Source organism: Mytilus edulis, chromosome 6, assembly GCF_963676685.1.
Source record: "Mytilus edulis chromosome 6, xbMytEdul2.2, whole genome shotgun sequence".
NCBI lineage: Eukaryota > Metazoa > Mollusca > Bivalvia > Mytilida > Mytilidae > Mytilus > Mytilus edulis.
The window spans coordinates 129,278-156,140 of record NC_092349.1 but is presented as its reverse complement, the minus strand read 5'-3'; the positions used below and the strand labels follow the sequence as shown (position 1 = coordinate 156,140).

The 26,863-nt window shown below is 31.0% G+C and overlaps 1 protein-coding gene across 6 annotated transcripts in view; it reads right to left on the bottom strand.

Moving 5' to 3' along the window:
- LOC139526877 (autism susceptibility gene 2 protein-like) overlaps nucleotides 1–26,863 on the bottom strand; it is a 133,368-nt gene that overhangs the window by 40,390 nt on the left and 66,115 nt on the right. For all 6 annotated transcript variants that reach the window (XM_071322011.1, XM_071322010.1, XM_071322012.1 and 3 more), the window contains 3 exons: nucleotides 16,624–16,764; nucleotides 12,772–12,801; nucleotides 6,621–6,647 (listed from right to left, as the gene is read on the bottom strand). In XM_071322011.1, coding sequence (XP_071178112.1) covers nucleotides 6,621–6,647; nucleotides 12,772–12,801; nucleotides 16,624–16,764 — 198 coding nt within the window. The remainder of the gene's footprint in view (nucleotides 1–6,620; nucleotides 6,648–12,771; nucleotides 12,802–16,623; nucleotides 16,765–26,863) is intronic.

Below are 26,863 nucleotides of genomic sequence, written 5' to 3'. Positions count from 1 at the left end.
TTATATTGTTATTGATTTTTTCCTAAGAAACAGATCAATGTAATTTTGACATGTAATTTGACAGTAATTTTTTCTCATATCCTGATTTCAGCTATTTCACTCTAATAACTTGTGCATGGGTCCTTTGAAAGGCATTCATTTGTCAAGGAAGAAAAATGTGCTGTAATTGGTTGCTAGGCAACAAACAAAAATTAAATGGAAGTAGTTTCCTGATAGTTAGCTGTAACATTACAGAGATTTCAAATTTATTAAAAACAGCACAAAGCCGACTTTGATCCATAAAATTGAATTTACAAGCCGTCTAAGAGACAAACTTAGTAGAATACAATCGGCAATCATATTCTCTTCAATTAACACTGGTGTTAAAACTGATTGCATTCTAATCTACCTATCAAATTAAATTCTCACAAAAGGCCAGAAACTAATTGATACAAAATAGCATGCTGCTAAAAATAATAAGTCAGTTCAACTTTCTTTTTTTCCAATTAGTGCTGAGAATAAGACAATTTTCTAGAGAAATGAATTATGATTTTATAACAGAGATTGAAAATACTTCAATTTACAGATTTATAACTACTGTAGACTGCATACTGTTATCAAAAACGGAAAAAGTTTTTGGACGTCTTTTATGGCAGCCTATTTTTTTAAATCAAATTTTGCCAAAAAAGAACAAGTAGTGATAAAGTATTGGCCCAAAACTAGACCATATTTGGAGTGGAACAGGTAAAATTTAGTCTGAATTAACCATAAATGTCTCGCCACAAAGAGGGGGTGGGGCTTAGCATCCTGGGGTCCCCCTAACCCCCTCTGCTGTAACTTTTCGTTAAGACAATAATTTGTTTATTTGATGTTCAACTTAAAGAGAGAGACAAGGTGGGAAGTCCAGAGACTGGTCTTCACAGGAAAATTTACATATTCCGCTTAACACCTATGGGATGTCCTCGCCTAAAAGCTGACCAACCTCTAACTAACACCACTTATATAACCTTAAGATTCTGACCCTTTAGAAAAGAAATTTATAAATACCACATTCTTTAAACAAGTAATTAAACGACCCTCATGTAAATTGAATCAAAACATTTTTTTATTTATTCTAAACATCACCCAATATGAAAATGTGACACTTTAAATCCTTTACTTCCATTAAAATCCTCGTGACTATAATTATATACTTATCTGATACCCAATAATGGTTATTCTATTCTATTGTAACAATGCACTTCAAACCATAAAAGAGACTCAACACCAATTGTACAAATTTACACAAACTTCATTACTGTGTTGAGATATACAACCCATGTCTTAAATTTACAATTCTAATGGGCACCAGATTATAGGGAACAAGCTTGACCTCATCGACCTCCACTAAATATAGGTTAAACAGTGTACAATATGTTAAATTACAGCTTTGTAATTCAGATTTCTCAATGCAGAATAATTGTCCTGACAAGAGGAAAACTGTCTCCTATAATTACTTCCCTTTAATTCGATGTTCTATATGTCTTTATTAACTATCTGATGGCGTAGACTGTAATTTTCTGCCACAGTAAACACGTTATTTATGGTAGGTCTCTCTACCATATACTAAAGTAAATAAACTAACTTCTCTAAGGTCTTTGTAAATAGTAAGAAAACATAATATCCTCTCAATTACAAAACAGCAAGATGCAGCGCTGCTCAGCACTTTTATCATAAGCCTATACAAATTATTATTTCTAGGTCATATAAAGGTTTGAGGTCAAGAATCCTTTGTTGGGTAGACATCGAATCTTTTCACATTTTTACGCAAGTTTTCTAAAACAATTTAAACATACAGATTGCTTGAATACAATGTATTTTTTAATTTGAAACTACATAAACAAAAAACAATCAATTTCATTTTGAACCTACTTAAAAAAAAACCAATATTTGTTTTTCTCAAAATGACAAGGGAATTATTTCAATTCAAATAGAGAATTTGTTATGGTTCTTTTGAACACTAACTTTTATTACAAACAAAATCTTATTTTCAATTATTCTCAGAATGAACACTCTGATAGGTCACTGAACAGCCTTCGTATGGTCTTGAATGATGTTTGCTCAGAAAGCAAAAATGTCAACTACTTTAATTAACAAAAAGCCCAAAAAACTATCAAATAATCAGTGACAACAATATCTAACATCTTATTTTTCAAATCCCCATTCATTTGATAAATGCTTTTCTTGAGAAATTTTATTTTTGAAATAGAAGGATTTCTCACTTCATCATCTTTTTTTATTCGTCTTTGCCTATAAAATCTTTTGATTCCTGCTAAAACCAAATTGTACAAACAATGATCTTGTCACCATTAATATAGAACTAGAAGATGCATTCAGCCTTAAAACGTGTCAACTTAGTTAGATTACGCTCGCACTGTGTACACTCAGAACTGTTCAGAGTGACGAGAGCTATCATCGTTTAACCCATTACTTCTCCGGCTAGGCATAAATCTACTGCAGCACATTGGAGCCTTATTGCTTTCTTCTCATGAAATGTCATCCTCCGGGAAATAAAAGCCGAAAGTAAATCAAATTAACTGAAAATTCTATTTTTTTACATTGAAGCTTAAATATTTTAAGCCGATTGCTAACGGTTTCTTCCTCATGTCTAAATTAGATCTCAATTTCCCCAGTGCTAATCGAATTTTCAATGAAAACGATTCACACTACAATTGTTTGTCTCTTAACGTTTGACGCTGTGGCTTTCTAATCACAAATGATCAGAAACTATTATGGGTTTACAAGTCCCCAGGGTGACAATATTTCCTCTTTCTACCATTATGGGTTTACAAGTCCCCAGGGTGACAATATTTCCTCTTTCTACCATTATGGGTTTACAAGTCCCCAGGGTGACAATATTTCCTCTTTCTATAATGAAAATAATATATTTGACTTAAGTCTAGATTCATTGTTATTATGCATGGATATCAATATTCGTGGGTTTCAAGGATATCTGAAAACCACCAATATCAACATTCAACATGGTTTCTGTATAGAATTTGTCCAAACTATGTACATGTGAAAATTCCAAGTGTTAACAAAATTACAATTTTTCAATAGGACTGGAAATGGATGTAAAATTGAATAAAATAAATTTCTCTAGTTCTTCATCAATTTATCACTTTCTGCACCCATTATATAAAAAAATTTAACCAACGTGTGAATTGTTTGATCTCAGTTCTTCATTGGTTAAAATCCAATTATGACGTCCAATTTTCTTGTTTTCCTTTGCATTTTCTATTGTGATGGCATGAAAAAAGGCGACCATGCCTGATGACGTCACATAGAAAGAACACATCTTTTTGCGAATCAATCGCAAAGAAAGAATAAGTGTGCCTGCATATTGTTTGAAAATCATTAGAGAAACAGATTCCACCACCAAATCTCGTGTAATATGATATTTAAAATTTAACTGTCTCGAGTAGATAAATATCGTATCACACTCGATGCAGTGGTAGAATCTATATTAATACACAATTTTTGGGTCCAGCAAACATAAAAAGGAACTGAATTCAGAGTATTTTCAGTCATCATGAATGATTAAAAAATATTTTTAGATTCACTATTCTCAAAACACCTTGTATTGTGGTACACATTTTGTTCTGGAGTGTGGTGTATGGCTATTTATGGATTATATCTACTGTAAAGGATATATATTATATATAATCCGTAGAAGTTCACTTTAAATCCTCGCCAAAATTACATTTAATCTGATTAAAGCACTTATAACAATCCCTTTTATAAAATGACCACTTAACTGATGGACTCAATCCAATTTGTAATTTAGCTATATTACATTGAAATTATAAGTCTTCGGGAAAAATAAATCCTCTTTCTAATCCTATGAAGACTTTCTCTAGCTATTACCATTTAATAAACAAAATCTGATTACAGCAGTACACAATGGTAGTAAATAATTTATAGGCTTATAAAAATATAACCTCCTTTATCTTCTGTCTTATAACATTATGGCATCTTTCAACCAGGCGCAAGACTTTGACCTTGACCTTTAACTCTAATTACAATAGTAAGTTTTCATTTTCTAATTTCTGAGGAACCTTGACCTTTAATGTGCTACGAAAAATATCAAGAAGTATCAATGCCCCTTAATTGTGATCATGGAAATATTGAATTTGAAATTTGAAAAGTTGTGCTATATTAGTGTTTTCCTATATAATTTCAAGATCTAAATGATATCTATAATAATTACTTAAATCAAAGCTATCAAATTCATTTAGTAACAGATTTAAATCTTCAAGAAGATTTAGCCAGAGTTAAAAAGTTTTCAGTAGAAAACATATTTAGACACCAGTAGAAAACATATACGGACATCAGTACTAAAGCGTATCCAGACACAAGTAGAAAACATATACGGACACCAGTACTAAAGCCTATCCAGACACCAGTAGAAAACATATAAGGACACCAGTAGAAAACATATACGGACACCAGTACTAAAACCTATCCAGACACCAGTAGAAAACATATATGGACACCAGTACTAACCTATCCAGACACCAGTAGAAAACATATACGGACACCAGTACTAAAACCTATCCAGACACCAGTAGAAAACATATATGGACACCAGTACTAAAGCCTATCCAGACACGAGAAGAAAACATATATGGACACCAGTACTAAAGCCTATCCAGACACGAGTAGAAAACATATATGGACACCAGTACTAAAACCTATCCAGACACCAGTAGAAAACATATATGGACACCAGTACTAAAACCTATCCAGACACCAGTAGAAAACATATACAGACACTAGTACTAAAACCTATCCAGACACCAGTAGAAAACATATACAGACACTAGTACTAAAACCTATCCAGACACCAGTAGAAAACATATACGGACACCAGTACTAAAACCTATCCAGACACCAGTAGAAAACATATATGGACACCAGTACTAAAACCTATCCAGACACCAGTAGAAAACATATACGGACACCAGTACTAAAACCTATCCAGACACCAGTAGAAATCATATACGGACACCAGTACTAAAGCGTATTCAGACACCAGTAAAGTAGAAGTCCCCTGTGACGTCTACCATTAAGGTGATTGCACAATAATAACTAATCCCATCTAAAGCCTATTATGTTTATAATTCTGTTATGTTGTTTGTTACATAAGTCTAATCCCATATGTGTAACCCTGTAATAACTAAACTTATTAACAGTTCAAAATATGGCACATGTAAAACTTCTCATCTGACTTAAACCTTTAAATGTGATTAAATGAGATTAATAGAAAATCAGAAAGTATGAAAAGGAATAATGGGCTTCTACCAAAAATAGGGGGAGGAGGGGAGTAAATTGACCCCCACAAAGTAAATCAATCTTCCTGCCTGGCTTCTTGTAAATTTGAGACACAATCAAGTCTGTGCTTCTGTGCACAAGTGCTGACCTTTAAGAACTATATAATTTGCAAGGTCATAGTCGACATAAAGAGTTTACCTTAAGTGATTTGATAAAATGCTGCATTAAACAAGTAAATAATGCTATCAGAATTCAAAATGCAAGATTTTTTTTGCAACATTACTCATTTTGCAATCTTTGCAATACTATGAAACCTTCAGTCAAACTTTTGTATTTACAGCAATAATTTCTTATTTTCCCAACCCCAGGTCAACCCATCAATTTAAAAAAAATATGCATATGATGACCAAAAGAAATATGTTCACAATTAATGAATGTTTCACAGAAAAAAAATACCAGAAATCATGACATATTCATTATATCAAATTTCTTTTCATTGTAAGAAGCACCTCTTTGTTTTGTATTGTCAGTAAAATAAAGGCAATATCATAATGTTTTAAACTGTACATTTTATAAGGTCACATCAAAAGCAAACAAATGTCAGCTATAATTTTTTGCTGATTAGAGCCAATTATTATCTCACAATCTGTACATAAACAGAAAACTGTACATGAAATAGAGCTTAATGCTCTTTAACATATACCAGTTTATTTCCTCGCTCCAAATAACATATCAGATTTAGATCCAGTATCCTATTGTTGTTAAAGGTTAAAACATTTTCATTTAAATTTAAATGTAAACATTAATCCGAAATAATTTTCAATAATAAACCGACTCCATTTTACGATACATATAAAATTCTTACCTTTTGTGTAGCATCTGGATGTCATAAGAAATGATCCATTTCAATATAATATTCCTTTGTTGTATCCGTCCCCTTAATGGTATTGAACGCTTAATACCAGGTGAACATTATAAAAATTGTCTTAAAAATTACATAATGTCGTGTGTAAAAATATCAATACGTTCTAGGATAAAAGCCGTGTAATCAAAAACGACACAAATATACATTTAGATCTGCATCACAAAACACACTACTATAATGCCATACAATTAACTCCGTCAGGAAATCAGTTGCCTCGGTTTCAATGGAATAAATACGATAGACGTAATGTACTACGAAAGGTGTCACTCAAAGCTGGCAGACTTGACAAGGAAAACCATTTCAATACAAAGTCACATACATAATTGACTTAAAGGCTCAAATCATGTGGCGAGTTTGTAATCAAAAGACGCCAAATATTATGATAGTACAATAATACACTTACCCGATCGTCCCCACTCTCACTGTCACACTGAAATGACAACAAAGAGGCACATTAATATTCATGAACGCTCAATGAAAAGTGCAGTAGTGCATTATGGGTAGATCGTAACACAACACAGCAGTATTAAAGCGCTTTGATTGCAAAACGGTATGTGAGCAATTTAAAAGGTGTTATAATAATATGTAACGTAAACAAAATCGAAAAAAAGGTTGACATCACGCTTGATCGACTTCACCTTGTGGTGGTATTTTAATACTCTGTTGAAGTCAGATCAGGGCGAGTGATAATAGAAGATATATGGGTAGTAATGATCATACTATAGGTTTGTATGAATTAACCACAATACAGTTGATCTTTCTATTTTGACAGGTCGACATAATCTTTAACGCTATGAAAAATATACCCAAGAACGGAGATAAGAATACTATCATACTACGATATTGTCGTCAAATGCCCACGGACAGTATTGAATGGCGGTTGGCACTAGGACAATCGTAGGACAATCATAAAGACAAGACTGGCCATGTACTAAAATAGGGAGATTGGTATCTGTAAAGACATCCACACCTCTGTTATCTGAAAAGATGACATGGTTATTACAAAGCTCCGAGATATGAAATTAATTATTACTAAATTGATCCATTGTTTAGATAAAAGTACTTTAAACACTTATATATGTTCCGACAGGGGAATGTTATATGATTTTAGTAGTCAGATCTTTATTGCTGGTGTTTATATTACATTTTGGTACATCTATATTTGTATATTTGTAATGTAAATTTATTGAACTGATGAATTTAAGTCTAAATTATACATACTTGAAAAGGCGGAGGGGTTGACAATTTACAAGAATGGCAAAGATAAGTAAAATATCTCAGGTGAAATTCCACAAATTACTTACATTAAGATTAATTGATTGATTGACCTATTTACTGATTAATTGATATTGTTTAAATCCACACATTAGCTATCAATAACTTATGGCATTCACTAAACTGTTATATGATCTTTTTTATGAATTATTATACTGGCTCTTATCTCTACTATGGATCATTGTCATTTTATATCAAATAAACCTACATGTTGGGCAGTGACAAATCCAAGGTGTGGGGGATAAAAGGTCTTTAGATCGTAAAAAAAAAGACCATCGCTATTTTTTTCTTTTGCTGTATCTATTAAACTTTTTGGAATTACACCCCCATTTGAAATATACTCACAGAATACCCCCAGTGGTGTTTCCAAAAAAGGGGGGTACTTCCACTTTTTTTGGACAATCAATGCATTTGAAGGGAGACATATGGTTGGTATCCCCACTTCCTAGTCGTTGCAGGGAACCCCACTTTTGAAATGGATCCGCCCTTGACCCTCATTCAGAACATTATAAGAAATTTCAACAATTTATGTGCAATGGAATCTTTCTTTCACCATATATCTTGCTATTTTCAAGATAACGGCACATGATTATAATCAACATAAAGTTTGGTTGATACAATTCTATAAATGCAATAACAAGAGTATTGAAAAGTTTAAAACTCAGGGTATATTTTGACAGCCTTAGTGCAATGACGAACACAACCTCATAAAAAAAAACTTTTTAAAACTTTTTAGAAATATGAGCTCCATAATGTCAATTACCTATACAGAAATAAAAACATACTTAACATTAACTGAATAGTAACAAGAAACTATAAATGTTCATCTTTATAAAGGAAATATTATATTTAATTCTCTTTCACCTCATAAAATTTTATAAATTGCTATTCAGCTCTGAAATTGTACATTTTAGTATTCCTTTAAACACCGGGCACCTTAGATAACCAAACAATTTACAAATTGTGCAGAACAGTAAACTGAATTATGTCACTGCATGTTGTCTGCGTAAAATAGGATTCCATAGATTTGAAATAAAAGATGAACTATACATGTATGAGAGCAGCATAACCTAGCCAAAACACAGAAATTATGACATTCTATTAAGGTGAAATTTGAGTTATTAGGTTGAGATTTCTATGTAATAGTAAAATTTAAACCACTTTTAGCAGACATTCAAAAATAAGGGTACACAGGCTGGCAGTTCACATATCAAAAAGCAACTCAATCATTGATGCCGGACATTTTTTCTTGAAGATTCTTGGTGCAGAAGTTTTGGCACTAAAAATAGTACATATGAATTAAAATTAAAAATTTTTGTACAGACCTTTCAAACAGCTTTATAAGAGAGGACTCGGGTGGCATTTTTATGATATATTTAATCAAAATTTTACATTTTTGAATCTGAGCTATCAGCTGGTATTAAGAGAGAAAACCTTGAAATCATTAGGTTTAATTTACAAAATTAAAAAATATTTCGCATCTTTAATTCAGGATAGACACTTTAATTATCACATGCTGTGGTATCATCAGCAATTCTTATTCACAAACACACCTCAGAGTTAATCTTAATTTGCATATTTTTACAGACCAATTAAAACCTGCTTTTTCATTCACTGCTGACACATTTTTACTCTGTTGCTAAGGAATTAAATTTAAAAGTTACTAGGCTAGGAACAATGCTCTGTCCTACCATGACAATAGTAAATGCATATACAAATCTCTCATGAGCCATGTTGATACAACTGAGACTATTAAAAGCTTCATCTAAATCATAAATGTTGTTTTTATAGTTCCCAGCAGTACAATAATAAATGCAATAATATTTGACACAAAATAAGCATTATTTCCTCCTCTGAGGCTAATTTCTTTCTGATAATGGCTTATTTCATGCAGACATCAAAACCCGTGACAATTACAACTGTTTGATAACCTGAAAATGTTAATTTCAGTAAAGTACAGGCAATTTCCGATTTTCAATATCGATTCAAACTTTAAAATGATTTATAAAGTGAGTCTTTTGTCGGGATTCCAAAAACGCTTTTAATATCTATTATATGAGTTTTTTAAAACAGGAAAATCGTGTCTGAATAGTGTAATTTTAAGCTTAATACAAAATGATCTATTCAGTAACAATTTTATTATATTAGACAGAATTTACAAACATAAAAAAGCCATTGACATTTGTGAACAATACGAAAATCAGATCAGATTTTCTTTGACCTTTCAACCCTAAAATTCATTATGTATAATTTTACAGCCTAACTGTAGCAGAAATATTAAAATTTTTATGGCCTTAATACACCTCATTTGTGCAAATGGCTTCCATTGTTTGCTATCCTTTGTTCCGATATTTTCAATAAATCTTGACTTCTTAAAGATCCACTTGTGATTTCTTAATCTTTGGCCTCAGCAGCGACAACCTCCACCGACTGATTAACAGTGGTCTCTTAAAACCAAACATACAACTGTATTCATTAGTTAATTCTCCACCGTTGTTTGCCCAACATGCAAACAAACAGCACTTCAGATATGAAGAGGATGAATTTCATTAATTCTTCACATGCTGATGACTTTATTGTGATAATTATTCTCCATCTGTCAAAAGCACTCAAAGCCGTCTCGTTATAATGGCTGACCTGAATTGCTACAAAACATAATTTTCTCACTTGATTACCCTCGTCAGCCACAGGACAAATCTGACCTTTGATTGGAGATAATAGAGGGACCGACTATCATCTTGAACTTGGTCAGCTGTGGATTGATCATCGGTGATGGAACAGATGTTCAGTTTCACATAAATTAACATGAATGATGCAAGGGAAATGAACGTTGTCATTGCTGCACGTGCATTCTTAATAGAAACAAATTACTTCTATTCATAAATACAAGTTATAAAATGTCTTTTTAAAAAGAACAAAAATTTTGTAATTAATTAAAATTCATGGGTATATGAATTATACAAGAGGGCCAGATTTCATTTGTATTAACTGTTGTTATACTATTTATTTAGAAACGATGTTTGAACAGGCAATTTTTTCTGTTCCCATAATTCCCCACAGAACTGTCTAAGGAATAAAAGATCTTTTGTCAATGTCAATACGAGAGAAATGTCAGTTCATTTGTCCATTTCTTGGAACTGACTGTAACATTTACGTTTTCAGATGGAACAATTGGATTCTGTTGTAAAAAAAGATTTGTTTTCGTACTTAAAAAACATTAATGAACAAAAATACATGTAATAAAATTAAATTTTTAATTTGAAATCGAATGTTTTTGAAATCAGTAAAAAATGTCACGAGAAAAAACAAACAGATTCTGGTTTATCCAAGCTGACAAAATATTTGACATTTAAAGAATTAAACAAGAAATACATTTTTTGTACATGTAGCAATTCCTTCCATTTTTTTTTTAAACTTAAAAGGAATTGTGGAAATGTATTTATTGTACATTTGAGAAACGATTTCTATAGAGTTGTTCAAGCAATTCAGGATTTATATCTTAACAATCACAATTTACCATGACAACCTATAATCGTAAACAAACGACAAAAATAACAGGACTTTTCTCCGTCAGTCAAATTAACAAAGTTTTTCAACATCCTTGATTAAACTGGCACTAAAGGCTTCATGATGATGGTCGGAACAGGTTAATCACTACCATTAGGAAATTTCTGAGGCTAAAAGGTTTCCACAGTAACAATTTGGCATTGATTTTATACCAATTATATTCCGTGAGAATTTCCCTAATGAGTTACAACAGTCAGTTTCCACTAATTTTAGGTGAAGTTTAAAGAATAAGGAATATAACCAATGAGATGACTTGTTTAAACAGAATTCGCTATTGTAACGGCTCTATGACAGATTCAAGGCAAACACTATAATCTAATAGTTGTGCCAAAAAAAACTTAATGTAGATGACACAATTGGTCTTCGTTTGTACCATAAAAGTACTTTTATTCACAAATTTTGTTTTAAACAGGTCATAGATAAATTGGTTTCAAAAATACTATGAGTTTCAGTTATCAAGTCGGCTTATTTCATGGGTTTAGTCTGTATACTTTAAGCAGCAGGTCGACAGGATTTGGTGTATGGAATTAATGTAAGGTGTCTGGAAGGTTTCATATGACCTTGACCTCATACATAGTTCTTTGGTCAATTTAAAGACTTTTTGTGATGTTGTCAGTTAACACTTAAGCAAATTAGGTCAACCATATGTAGTGTATGGAATAATTGTTATGGGTACATGTGTGTCTGGCAAAGTTCATATGACCATGACCTCATTTTCTTTGACCTTGATAATGTTAAGTGTATGTGATTATATTAAAACTTCTATGTTAAGGACTTAATTCAATCATGATAAGAAAATCAGGCGAATCATTTCAGAAATAGTATACTCTACAAGCATTTCATTTATTATTTATAACTGATTATATGGTCATCAATGATGAAATTTTACAATCAATGATCTTAGATTTGGATTGCCTCAAATGATGGATTTTTTATTACAATGTTTCATCAGAACATCAAGACCAATTCTCAATTATATATTTTCATCATAACATCACTAACCTAGGCTATGTGCATGTGCTATTTTTGTAATTTCATCTAATATTTATAACAGGCCTGAAACCAAAATCAAGTTCTATTCAGATTATAAGGAAATGTTTCTTACAAGGTTAATAAATACTTTCTATTTACTTTTAAACCCATAAATTATATAATGTGCAAATTAGATATTTGGAGAGTTTTTACATTTTCTTTTCATGCATATTTTACAGGATGTATGCCTCCCAACTAGGAACACCACCATTATGGATATGGTATCAACAGGAAAACATACAAGCACACACACACCTTCCTGAATGGCTTTATCGTCAAAACATAAAAGAGTAAAATGAAGAAACAATTTTTAAAGATAATTCACTTCTCAGTGAATTCGAAGGAGTAAAATTCTTTTTTAGAGTAAAGTCTTAGGAGGAATGAAATAAATCACTCCATAGCATATGATAGTACCAAATAAGGCTGGTACAGTCTACAGTTTTATTCTCTAAAATTGAACCTGCCATACAAGGGTGTGGACTATATATGGAGTACCGTAAGCAAGAAATAAGTGAACACACTATATTTCATGAGGTGGTTTGTTTTAAAGTTTTGCTATGTTTGTTATTGATATTGAAGTCAGGGCGCTAACATTTTGTGATCAGAAAGGGGGTGCAACCAATGTACCAGTGCCAACTATATACAAGCCAGATTACGATAACTTTACAAGTTAAACTTACCAAGTAGCCTCTCCCAGAGCTAGAACTTGCCTGTAAAGAAAATATAAATGATTTGAAATTACACAAAACTATTTCCACTTTCAATTTAACACCAACGTAATATCAATGTAAAAAGTAATGTTACAATTCTATGGATTTTTATATTACAGATTTTAGTATATTTTTTCACTTGAAAAAAATCATATAAGGCTTTTACTTAATTATACCAGTAGGTTATTCAATACAACAAGAAAATTACATTTTCTACATATGACTCCAGTTGTTTAACAACATTTCACACATAGTTATGGCCAACAAAACAATGCATGCTTATGCAAGAGAGTAATTTTTTTTTTAAATTATGAAAATTTCAGCAACTATTTGAAGAAATACAAGTGTATTGGATTTTTAAATTGTGCTGGACTAAAATATCAGCTGCAATATCTAATAATTTTCTAATATAAAAGGCAATTTACAATATTTTTTAAATTTGAAAATTATATGCAATTATATCATATTAACTTGTAGCCTAACAAACAAACAAATTATATATCATTTAGAAATGAAAATGTCAAATGGTGTTTTTTTTAAATCTTACCTTCGTGGTTTTATTAGCCATGTTAAAATGCCCTCTAATAACAATCTTAATATCGTAATACAGTAAATATTAGACATAATGGGTTCTTTAAGGGAGGCCTCTTCTTAAATGTTTGGATTTCTCATTACAAACTCAACCAAATTGACAATAATCCTTAATATACACTTAAACCATACTTAAAAACAATTTCCAATATGTTAAAATTTAAAAACTTTTATTACTTCAAATATTCAGAACCTATTACCTTAATGTACAGTTAGATATTAAAATCTACTAAATCTATTCAATCTCATGCAGCAACAGTACATATTTTTTTGGTAAAAGAGTAGAATTTTTAAAATTGAAATCCCCATCAGCGCCTCTCCAAATGAGATTATTAAAGACGATTTAGAAAGCGCAAAACAGATTTTTATTTTTATTAAGAGTATTTCTTTAAAACTTTTGACATTATTCTTTAAATGGTAACACCTACCTAAAACCCATTAACTGTACTTAGCATTGAAGATCAAAGGGATTTGCGAATTAGTTATTCAGATGATTCTTTAAGAAATCTGCCACAATCTTTGACCAGGCGTGACAAAAACCACTGATCAATACATTTATAAACACACAAAGTTAACCCCCTTTCATATATCATCAACCGATTGTACACCCTTCACATATCAAAGGCCCTTTATGTCGCCATATTCCTTAATATGGACAAAATTCTTAATAGTTTTGACTTTACATATTTTTTTGGTTATCATTTAAAATATCAATGCTGTAACTGTCTGGTAACAATTTATACAGTTCGCTACATTTAAAAATTATCAATTTATGACTAAAATGTGTTTCTGTGTGACTCGACATGCTACAAAAATGTTTTAAAATCAGTATATGCATCCATTAAACTGAAGCCCTTTAAGTAGATTATCTTTTTTGTACATCAAACTTTTCCAATAATTTTTAAATTGAAAAAAATCAGCTCAAACAATTCTCTTTAAGTTGCATCATCAATTTTAACTTACTTCAGTATAAGAGTGAATTTTAAGACCAACATTTCTTTTTTGATGAAACACTTATGAATGTGTGAATACTAAATAAGTAAGATTTTACTATACAGTCTGTTACACAATTATCTGTCTATATTCACACATGTTTAATATGTATATCACAGCCGTGATCATATTATAAAAAGATTTCAAACATTTGGTCCTAAAATAAAATTTCAGCATGTTGGATCTTCAGATTATGTTAATTGATACAGGACACCATCATGGGGTATTTAAAGGCAGTCCTAAAACTTTGAAATCAGGAATTTGAATGGTCCATAAAATGTAACATTGCAGTGTAAAAACTGGAAAGATCAACTGAATTATCAAAAACCAAATAAATTTAATACAAATTATTTTCATTTATTTTCTTAAAATCTATAAATACCTGCTGACCTAATTTTTTATAATTTTCGATTTCAACACTGAAAAAAAATGAGACATTTTTTTCAAAATATCTTTTAGCAGTTTAAACAAGTGTATTTTTGTTGTATTAAAAATCAATTATGATAATAACCATTCATTCACGTTGATTTTTATATGTAAGCAAGTTGGTTTTTTTTTTTATTGAATCTGAATAAGATCTCGTAGCTGTGTCATCATTTTAAGTACACAAGTTAATTTGGATCTGCATGACACAGTGTTAACATTAAAACACAATGACATCTCGGTCTGTGACGGTCTGTGACACTCAAAGAATGATCTTGATGCTCCCAATATTACTTAAGTTCAATAAGTTATTCTTAGCATGCTCTTATAGTAATTTACATAAATTGCAAGTGCATTGACGATCTATTTGTCCATGTAAAAGGTTTATGTAATTACAACAGTGAATTGTGCACGACATATGTTGTTTGTTGTTGTTTTAACTATTTGTTCTTATTTTTCAAAGTAGCCAGATGTTAGCGCGTTGGTGTGGGCAAGCTGTTTTACAATTTGTCCAATATTTTTGGTATTATATCTGCTGCTGAATTAAAATTCAATATTTAATATTAGAGATTGTCTTGCTTGGAAAATGGTAATTTTGCATACAACTGACAAAAAAGAAAATATTTAAGGTGGTATGGGTGTCTTTCTCCATCTTGGATTGTAAAAACAGAGAATCAAAGGTCCAGATTTTCTATCAAGTTAGCAAAATTTGATGCAGGAATGCACATATTTAATGTGAATTTTCATTTAAAAGAACCAATTTATAAATATATAACTTATAAAAATTAAATTTTTTGCAAATGTTGATTATTTTTGGTTGTGTTACAAAAAAATTAAATTGGCATTTTAAGGGGAGGTAACTCTATAACAGTGCATTTTCTGAAGGATTCTACATGGAATTTTCCTATTTTGTATTTCAGCCGGAAAAAAACGAACGATGACCCTATCTTTTGTTTTGATATTCTCAACGCATTGTCTGAAAGCTATCTTTTCCTTAAGTATTTAACAATTCTATCATTTTGTTTAGTTTCTAATCACAAAATGGTGTTTTTTCCTGTATAATCCATACAAAATGTGTCATTTTGTCACGTCCTGTAGCTTGAGAAAATGTGCGGTGATCTATCATTTTAATTATATTTTTCAACATCTACCAATAGATACTACGTTTTGGCAAAGAATGAACAAATTCTATCATTTTTATTTTAGACTCCCATACCACCTTAAAGCCCAAATAAAATACACTTGTTAGCAACTGCCTGACCTCAACTATCAAATGACAGTAAAACTACATATTAGGTGTCATGCTATTGTTAGCTCATGCTATTGTTAGCCTTATATATGTCAGTTATTGACTGATTAACGGCATGTACAAAAATTTCATTGAGGTCATTGACACCCATTTTTTCTACCCCCACTCTATTAATCTATTCTCCAAGCAATGAAAGTGTTTTTAATTTGATGGATGCTTGTGTGCTTTTTTGTAAAATTGTTTGTTTTAAGATTGTAACACAGTGATGACTGCTGTACTTTGACTTTTTTATTTATTATGTCTGTTTTGTTCACACATTGTTGTAAATGTAACAGAATTGATGAGACTGTCCTACAAGTGAGAGGTTTAGTGCTATAAAACCAGGTTGAATCCACGATTTTCTACATTTGAAAATGCCTGTACCAAGTCAGAAATATGACAGTTGTTCATTCTTTTGATGTGTTTTGTCTTTTGATTTTGCCATGTGATTAGGGACTTTCCAATTGAATTTTTCTTCAGAGTTCAGTATTTTTGTGATTTTACTTTTTACACAACAGTATACACACCTCACTGAGCAAGTCCCTGGAATCGGTACTTCTCCTAGGACTGTTGACTTTATGATGATCAGTCAGCTCTCCACTAGAACTGGGTTCCACTGACTCCTCACTCTGCCTCAGTCTGGGGGAAGGTAGTGGAAGTGGACGATGCTGAAATTAAATAAATCAACATTAGTAAAATAGAGGATAAAGATACCTGAGAGTTCAAACTCACAAGTCAAAAACAAACTACAATGGCTACAACAGACATACATACAAACAACAGTACTATGTAGTACACAATATACATCCTAGAAACAAAACATTATGCACATGATCACAACTACTTAAATAAATTCAAAGGGTCAAACCAGAGCAAATTGTAAACAGAATAGCAAATCCTGTATATGGTCAAACTCAAACTTTCTGTCATCAGACTTTTATTGCAAATTTCTACGTGTCTTATAATGTCTGTATTTCCTCTGCGTCAAGAAATTCCAGTTTAAGCCAATATCAACATCATTTCACTTGTACTTAAAAAACAACTGGAATTCCCAGTTTAGAGACTAATTTTATTCTAGAATTCAATAAAATATATTCAGGAGATAATACTGATTGTCCAAACAAAAAATACAAAAACTTCGTCGCTCTCTGGAGAGTTCTGTAGGCAATAACCAGATCATGAGAAAAACAATAGCACATTCAAAGAGATTAAACAAATAGAAAATGTAATATGGGAATTAATTCGATGGGATTCTATAATCTATAAAACAGACGATTAGCAATTTATGTTCCAACCTATACTCATTAAGGAACAGCTTAATAACTTTTTTTTTATTCTCTCAGGAAATAAGAACATGGCTGTTTCTCACACCTGCACACCAATTTCACCATTTTTATGTCTTTGGAAGGAGAGTGTTAATTATTCAGTGGTAATGACACCTTTACTGTTGAATAATAAATGAATGAACGTTAAAAGACCTGTGGAAACTAACACAAAAACTTGCAGATGTTTTTATGAGACTTGTTTTTTATTCAGTTCATATTACCCGTTTCAAGACAAAAATATGCTTTACATTTCAAATCGATTCCATATTTTAATCCAGTCCTTCGCCTGATTGCAAGGAGAAGGAATAAAATTGCTAACAAATAGCTGAGAACAACATTAGGCCCTAACCCTAACCCAACATTAGGCTATGATTAATTGATGTTTTAATGTTTAAGGTCAACTTCAACTTTCAAATCAAATCTGATTAAATCAAGCTAGATATCCAACTCTTTAAGTTGGAGAACTGAGCTGACTGGCATATAAGTTCCACTTTATTGAATGGTTGCGCATTTTAGACATATTATTTTTTCTCAAGCCGACAAATTACACAAAACTGTTACATCTAATTCCTGGATTTTTCGTAAATTTTGGTTTGTTTTGTTGAATATTAGTCCACATATAATGGTAAATTCGTGGTTCCCTGAGTGTACGACCAAAATCTATTAAAATCATTTCAAGAGCTTGAGGAATTAAAATTGCTCAAAAGCCTGTAATATATTTGGACCATTGTCAATATCTATTTACAAACAAACATTATCCTTATTTTCATGACTATAACAATCAAATATTTTCCAACACATCAAATCGTAAACCATAAATCACAGCATCAATTTGTGTGCCGCAGTAACAAGCTCCTGTGGACCCTCGTCTATAATTATACAAGCAACCAAAGACAGTTTTATCACTGGGAATTATGGGACAAATTACAGCTGTGTATTCACGTGAAACTTTTTATCATACCCTATTAGAACTTAATAACGGTAATATAGAAACCAACTGCCTTTAATAACCATTCTGAATCAGAGATAATTTCAGTCTTCTTATACCGGAATTCCTGAAAATTATTCCTAATGACGGACACAGAATCGGAGAAATGAAAGTTTTCCACCGAGATAGTGATTAAGAAAGCAAACGTGACGTCCTAACTATACGCTGCAATGATCAGACTACATTTAACTTACTGATATCGTGTAAGGTTATATTTACAGCAAACATAAATACAACTTAACATCAAATTATACGTCATTTACTTCTTTTTATGACTTTATTGGAATATCCAGCATCCTTGACAGAATTATACAATATATCGGGAAATAATAGATTCCATATTTCCCCAAAGGAATTGTTCTGATTTAGATTTTTTTAAATGAATAATTGGATTTCTGCATACTTAAGTCAGTTCCCATGGTAGTCTAATTAGGAGTTATTTAGAAACGGAAGTTTAAAATAAAAGTTTTGTACATAGCATTATTAAATACAAAAGAAAACCTTACCGTCTATTTATTACTTAACTATATACTGTAAAATTGGCATTTTCATCCCTTTGATATGAATGGAGTGAAAGAAGGGTCAAGGACACTGAATTTTGGGAAGTAAAACAGTTAAAAGTATCTGCATACAGTGGAGGTTTCATTAACACATCTAGACATGTGTTGTTCTTTTCATAAACTGCAGATTCATCATGGCTAAAATCAAGAAAATGCATCAAAAACCGCCATCAAAGCGTATTAAGTCAGACACACTCCATCCACTAGCATTTTGTAAATTAACATTGATTGTTTAACATGCTCCCTGACCAACATGTTCTAAAATAATTATCACTTAATAATTTTGGGTCACCACTTAATAACTCTGGATCATCAACTATTGATGGTATTCATCTAACCTACTCATCACAGATTTACTCCGATTTTCATCCTGTCGTCTGCCGGCCCCAGAGAGCAGGATACTTCCGAGATGTCACATGAGGATATTGATTGGCATCACGATACCATATTGATTCCCGTTTTATTTGTGTCAGTCAGGCGAACTCATCCATTCACCGAAGCCTGCCAATTTATAGCACAAATTACAGAAATAAAATGGCTTAAGGAAACTATTAGTGAGCGACAATGAAGGAAAATATTCTGTAATTTAGCCTAGTCAGTCTCGAGACATGAAATGATTAACAACAATAGCCCTTGTCAGCTAAACACATTTGAATTATTGGTTGCAAAGATTATGGTGTAAGTTGTTAGGATTAAGGTATTGAGGACCATTATCTTGGTTATGGAATAAATTGTCCTTGTACAAATCAAAACAAGAGGGTCGTGAGGGACTACGATGTACAAGAAAGCTTTAATTCACTGATAAAAAAGTATTAAGAGATAAACTTTATTTAATGTCGACACTAATATGGTAATAAAAAAAATCTTCAGATTTACAAAATAGAATCAACTTTATTAAATAACAAATCAGTCAAAGTAGATGGCAAAATAACAAAAGCTAGGGTTGTAGAAGTGAATAACTTCCCACCAGATGGCATCATATTAGCTTCTAAATAACACAAACGATAAAATTATGTACCCCCCTTTTTTTTCCTTGCAAAAGAAAAACCCAAGAATAGAAATGAAAGACTTCAAAGGTATTCTAGATAAGTGAAAACAATACAAATTTCAATTGTTCATATAATAAAACCACTTAACCCCACTTAAACAAATGTAAAAATCAAGTAAAAAACTTATCATTATCTGTTTATACTGAAATTTGAATGGAACTTAAAGCTGAATCAAAAGGCCAATGTCCATATAACACTATTAACAAAAAATTACAAAAACTATCAACAGATGTTTATAATCAACTTGTTATTTTCAATCATAATTTCCACAAAGCTTTTTATGTTTTGACCTTTTAAAGCAAATGTTACATACATATAAAAATATACATGAACATGCAAATTCATTTACGTTTTTTTTCAATTTCAAATTACGTCAACATATTGCATCATTCTTCACGCCATTTTAGATATCTCTCTTTGGGTTATTATTGCATCATCTGCTTGTACACACCATTTATATTTCAAGCATGTATTTCCTAATGTGTTTTTAATAAATACAACTCACTTGGAAAAAAGCAAAAAAATATTATTCATAAAATGAAATAACATGTATTTCGCAAAATGTCTTTATATTTAACTTTTCAAATTTAGTTGTCACTTAATGCAGTAACTCTTAAATTGTCTCTCAACTGGATTCGAAAAAAGGAAAAGTTTAAAAACAAATCATTAATAAGGGAACTCAATGAGTAATTTGAATAGTTATAAACTCTCAGGTGTGAAAAAAGCTAACATGACTCCATCAAAAATGTTGAGGCTTTTTTTTCAAGAATTGGTCAAAACAAACAATTTATAAAAACAAAATTTACAAAAGGACTTTGGTAAGCTTTTAAATATAAAAAAGAAGAGGTGGTATGATTGCCAATGAGACAACTATCCACAAAAGACCAAAATGACACAGACATTAACAACTATAGGTCATTGTACGGCCTTCAACAATGAGCAAAGCCCATACAGCATAGTCAGCTATAATAGGCCCCAATAAGACAATGTAAAACAATTCAAACGAGAAAACTAACTTTATCTGCAATTTTTCCAGACAACATTTTGCAGTATCTCATGTTTTCTAAGATCATAACCATTTTTACCTACATATTTATTTTGTGTTTTCATGTTTTCTTTAACGAAAATGTTGCATTTATTCATCAAAATACTTTAGATTCTAGATATATCCTTTGCCTTATTTTCTTGCATCATTTCTTCCTCTCAGAACTCTGAATATGTTATGCAGAAATGCTCTAGTGCTGAATGCTTTAAATTTTGACCCAGATTAAAGCTATGAAAATCTTTATTCCTTACACTTATATACAATTAGAGTCAATATCTATCAAAGGATGAGATGTCAAAAGCAATTGGAGTTCTAAACTATAATTAAAAAAAAAGAGTAATAAATCAGAAAATTAAAGAAATCTAATAACTGCCAGTTGTTGATAATTATATATTGGTTTTAATTATATCAACTTTTTCTGTGCAAAACGCTCAATTGATCAGACGTCAAATGTCCCAGAAAAAGATCTTTTTATCCCATTAAGCCACAAATTTGACGATTACTTTATACAATTACAGCTCAGCTGATGAGGCTACCAAGATTAATGAAACCACACCAGATATTGCTTTATTACACAGTCGGGGTCGTACTTCATGCATCTGAGCAGATATAAAATACCAGTTTCTCATTTCCGCTGGATACATGCCCTCGTTCCCAACGCAGCTGGATAGGTATGCAAATTTGAAAGCAGAATATTGACAGTAATTTGCAGAAAGCTTGGATATTCATTATATTGACTGCAAAAACTAGCTGTGAACTTGTTAATAACCAATACACAATTGAGTTATGAATTTTCATGGTTAATTTACCACTTTAATCTAGTCCCATGTTGTAAAACCTTTTAACATTGCAGTTAACAAGTCGGAAGCCATTAAAACTGAAAACTTGTTCCTTTTATGAACGTGCTCATAACAAAATCTTCCGCATGAGAAGTTTTCTCTCATCAACATTACTTCTCGCCCAAGCCAGCAGCTAACTGGAATAATCCCTTTTCCCCCTGGATAATTTTCAGGAAAATTATCTTTAACTCAATTGTTGCAAAGTTAATTGGTATTCCTAATGGAATTAGCCAGGGTAATGTAAGTCATGGCGAACAAGTCACAACACGGAAATGTCTTTTTTTGATAATTACGAAAAAATTTGATTTCTAAAATTGCAAAATAATATTAATTCAAAAAATAATAAAACTGTCTTATATTCTAATAATTTCAATTGTTCTCATGTAAAATTATTAAAATCTCATATGCAAAGCATTGAATTTTAATGAAAATGAGAGAGGATCTATGTCTTTACAATTGGAAATCTTAACAGACTTCTTTTTACAATATTGTGGTGAAAAATTGCATTTCAATGTCCCAATTATTGGATTTCATTAAAATTTCAAGATTTTAGCATCAGGAAATATCATCATAATTTTATTTCATTTTTTATCAAAATCTCTCAAACTTCATTTCATTCTATTGTTATAGTTTAAACCTTGTTAACTCCAACAGATATTTTAAAACCGCCATAAAAACAATTGGATTAAAGGACTAAATTTAAATTCAAAATATATACTGACGTGTCCTTTAATTTGATCTATGCACAAACTGCAGCTTAAGAATTCTGTACTAGCTATCTTTCAAGATTATGCAATTACGCTGCAGTTGAAAAACCTACGGTAAATAGAAACTGTCAAATCAATCGTACAACCAAATTGAATTTGCTCCATTTTACATGCAGAGCACCTCACAGATCTATTAATGATTATCCATGAAAATTGTTCAAAAGCCATCTTTTCACATCACCATGACAACGAGAAAAAGCCAGGAAATTGATCTTTTTAAAAACATCATCTCATTTAAACGAAAAGTCTGAAAGGGTATCTCTGAAACTAAGGTAACATTAATTGACATTCAAATAGCGTTGGTTTTTAATTAAATTCAAATAAAATTGGAATTTTCAAATTTCATTAATTCCTCTAGCATACTATACATGCACTGAGAATAAATTTTTTTTGGAAATCAAATCTAGAATTCAAATGATTATTGTTAAAGGGCTTGCCACGCTATAGAATAAGTGATAAGCTGAACAAACACATATCCTGTTCCATTATTTATGGATTTTTTTAAACACAGTTCTCAATGCTGTAACAAATACTTTAATAATAATAGATGAAAGGTTTTGACCATTATCGATGTAGCAAGGAAGAACATAAGATTCATATTGGTGTATAAATTCTCTAATATTTTAATCATTTTTAAAGAATATTGAATACCGGTATTTAAAATCCAGAAGCAAATATTTCAAGCGTAACAATTGAATGTGGCAGAAAGTTTTACAGACTTCATTTAGTCTCACTTGAAATTTGAAATTTTTCTCATTTAAAAATCTTTAAAAAAAAAAGGATAAAGCAAATATCTTTAACTATAATTGATGAAGTGCTTCATAAAAGCTTGTGGTTTTAGATAGTTTGATTGGTCTGCTATCAGTTCAAAAGGTCTTATATACAACAACTGTAACTTAGTTTAAAGTATTCAAAAGAGTTTAATGTTTTCAAAATCAGACATAAAGGTCATCCGACAGATCTGATCAAATTAAATGTACAGAAAGTCATCATCAGAGTGAGCTCAAGATAGGACATCTTATATTAAGTGAGGGTTGATGTGCTGAAGCGAACCCAACGATAAATAACTACTAAAACTTGTTTAGGTTTGACAGTATCTTGTTTACCTAGCTTGCATGATCAACAGCAAAATCAATTGTTAAAAAAAGTGCATATTAAAAAAATAATTTAAAACAAAAACTAATTTTCCGGCATCACAATTGATATGTAATATATTATAAATCAGTATAAATTCACCTTATTAGGTACTCCTTTTCAATCGTTCCTGTAGTAAATCAATACTTTTAGCATGGTAAAAAAGTCAAAGTACTTCAAACAATCTAAGCACCCGACACAACAAGGGACTACCGACTCAAGTGACTTAGCACAATATTTTTAATGAACTCCTCGACAACCCTTGATTTATCAATATGGTAACACTCGAAATGATCAAATCTTATGAAATTTTGTCACCTAAAAATTCATCAACTGTCACAATCTAAATATTACATATTTGTACAGCTCAGATATGGAATATGTCGTGTTTGTCCACGGCACTCATAGTACAATTGAATGGAGTGTTTTATTAGACTGCGGGTGGTATTTGGCAGTAATCAACGCTGAAGAGGCCCTCTATTGTTACTAGATCTTTATAGCTGATAATGGCAGACGATGAAGTATAAATTCTCCCAACGTACTTGTCTGAAGTGTTGGATACCCAGCAATGGATCTCCCGTCCCGGCCATTATAATTCTGTTGCTATAATAAGACTGCAAAAAATCTACTTCCATATTGTTGTCATGCAAATTTTCTTTATTTAGTAACTGATTATTTTTTTTAATCCTTTAAAAATGTTCAATTCAACCTAATATATATACCATCTCTCAATATGACTGTTGTGTTTATAAATATTATAGAAGGCAAAAAGGTCCAATTCCAATTAATATTATCAAGCAAATATTCTTTATTTGGCAACTTTTATCTAATATCTTTAATAAATAAAAAGTGTATTAACTAAACTCAGGTAGCAAAACTAGAACATATTCAGTCTGACACTTAAAAATTAGATAATAAAACATATTTTTGACACCTTTCATGAAAAAAATATATGCTTACAATACGTAATAATTCATATTTCCTCACTCCTTACTGATATAATGTTAATTCTCTGATGTCAGGCTTTGTCTAGAAAAGAGGTTTCACGTTTTAATGTCACTGTATCATATTCTATATTGATACTCAGATAATAATTGAAATGATCCAGCAAAATCAGAAGGTACATATATATATTTGTTGCCTTCAGATTAATGTTATATAACTTTCCCCAAAAAAAGGAAAAATCCTGTGCAAAAAGAGAAAATTTAATGAGTTGGTAAATTATCCTGGTAACATGACCTTCAGTTTAGCCAGTGGAAATTAGGTAGATGTCCATTTGCCTGTGCCAGATACATAAATATGCAGCCAGAATGGGGAAGCTCAATGTGCCCAAAGTGAAACACCACTCAGGGTGTGAATGGCACTTTAACAAATGTCCTGTAACAGCTAAAGGAACCCTTGTGAACTGTGATTCTAAAATGAGTCATAGGTTGCCTGTTACAGGGCAAGATCTCTACACCTACTCAACATATGGGTAGTATCTACCAAATCTACCAACAAGTTTTAGTGTTAATTTGTAAATGTCCTGAATATCCATGAAATATTTGGCAACTGGACATTAAATATATAAAATGAATTTTATGTTCATAATTAGAACTCACTAGAAAGGTCTGTCAAACAAGAGGGACATTTGGAGTGCTGTAAAACTTGGTTTTATATTATTATTATTTCAATAACACATTGTTCTTCAGATGACCTTGAACATTCAATGGCTATTTTTTGGTCCAAATGTTATTTTCACTTAACTGAACACCCTTTATCACATGAAATTTGGGAGGAAAAAAAGGAAATTTGCTCCATTAAAAGTTTTTGATAAAAAGAAGACAGAAAATCATTATAAACATGGTCTACATTTTTACAGTTGTCATGAATAATTTATAAAATGAACGCAAAAAATGGGCAGAAGTATGCATATATTACCATTATTCACTGGTAACTTAACTGTTTTTAAATGCAAAGCTATTACCCTTTAAATAAAATAAAAAAATAAAATTTGTTTTGACACAATGTCAAATTATTATATCATAAATCTGTCTTTTTTTGGAAAAGTAATTTTTGTACATGTGACATGTGCATTGGTTTTTGTTGATTCAAAATGAAAATATATTACTAAACAAAATCTACAAATTATGCTTCCAATAAAATCTTCAACAGTTTTCCACAAAAAAGTATAAAAAACACAATAAATTTTACAATTTGTCAGAGATATTTGGTAAATATTTACCTATTTAAGATATATCATCCATTTACTTTCAGTTATAAATCCTTTAAAAATTGAGAATTTCACTTCTATACCTCAAAATATTGGCAAAAACTAAAAATCCTTTCAATGAACTATAAAATAACACAGTGGCAATGATAAACACAGAATTAATATGCATTACGTAATCAGTGAGTTCACAGGCGAGGTCATGTTTTATCAAGAGAATATCTCAGCTCTATTTATGACACCTACTGTTAGCATCAGTTAGGAAGATCTCTAACTTATTATCATTATGTACTTACACAGTCAAAGATAAACCTTTCAATGTTTTTCATACCTTGAGAAATGAACTCCATAATTTCATTAGTTTAGCATTTTCTATATTGCCAATTACATCTGCAAATTGATCTTTACTAATGAAAAATTTGGGATTGGAAGTAATGAAGAGTACAAACATTACATTATTCTAGTATTAATTAACAGCAGAAAGTTATAAAGTCAAAACAAATTAATTAAATTTTTTTAATGAAAAAGATATTTGTGGCTTGACAATACCTATTATCATTGAATGATCTTGGAAAATACCTATAGTCACTTCCCAGTGTCTAATTTTTTTTAAAAGACACGTACAATTATTAAACCATCCTTATAATGCTTATCTGGTTACTAATAGAAAATTAATGCGATTAATTCATTTAGATATTCAGAAAGTGCCCTACATTAGAGGTCCAACTTTTACAGGAAAGTAACATATCAGAATGAAAATACTTTTGGCAATGTTATGTTACAATTTAACCCTGGTAGATTGACATGTATTTTGCATTATCACAAAGTAATGTGCACCAATTACATTTAAA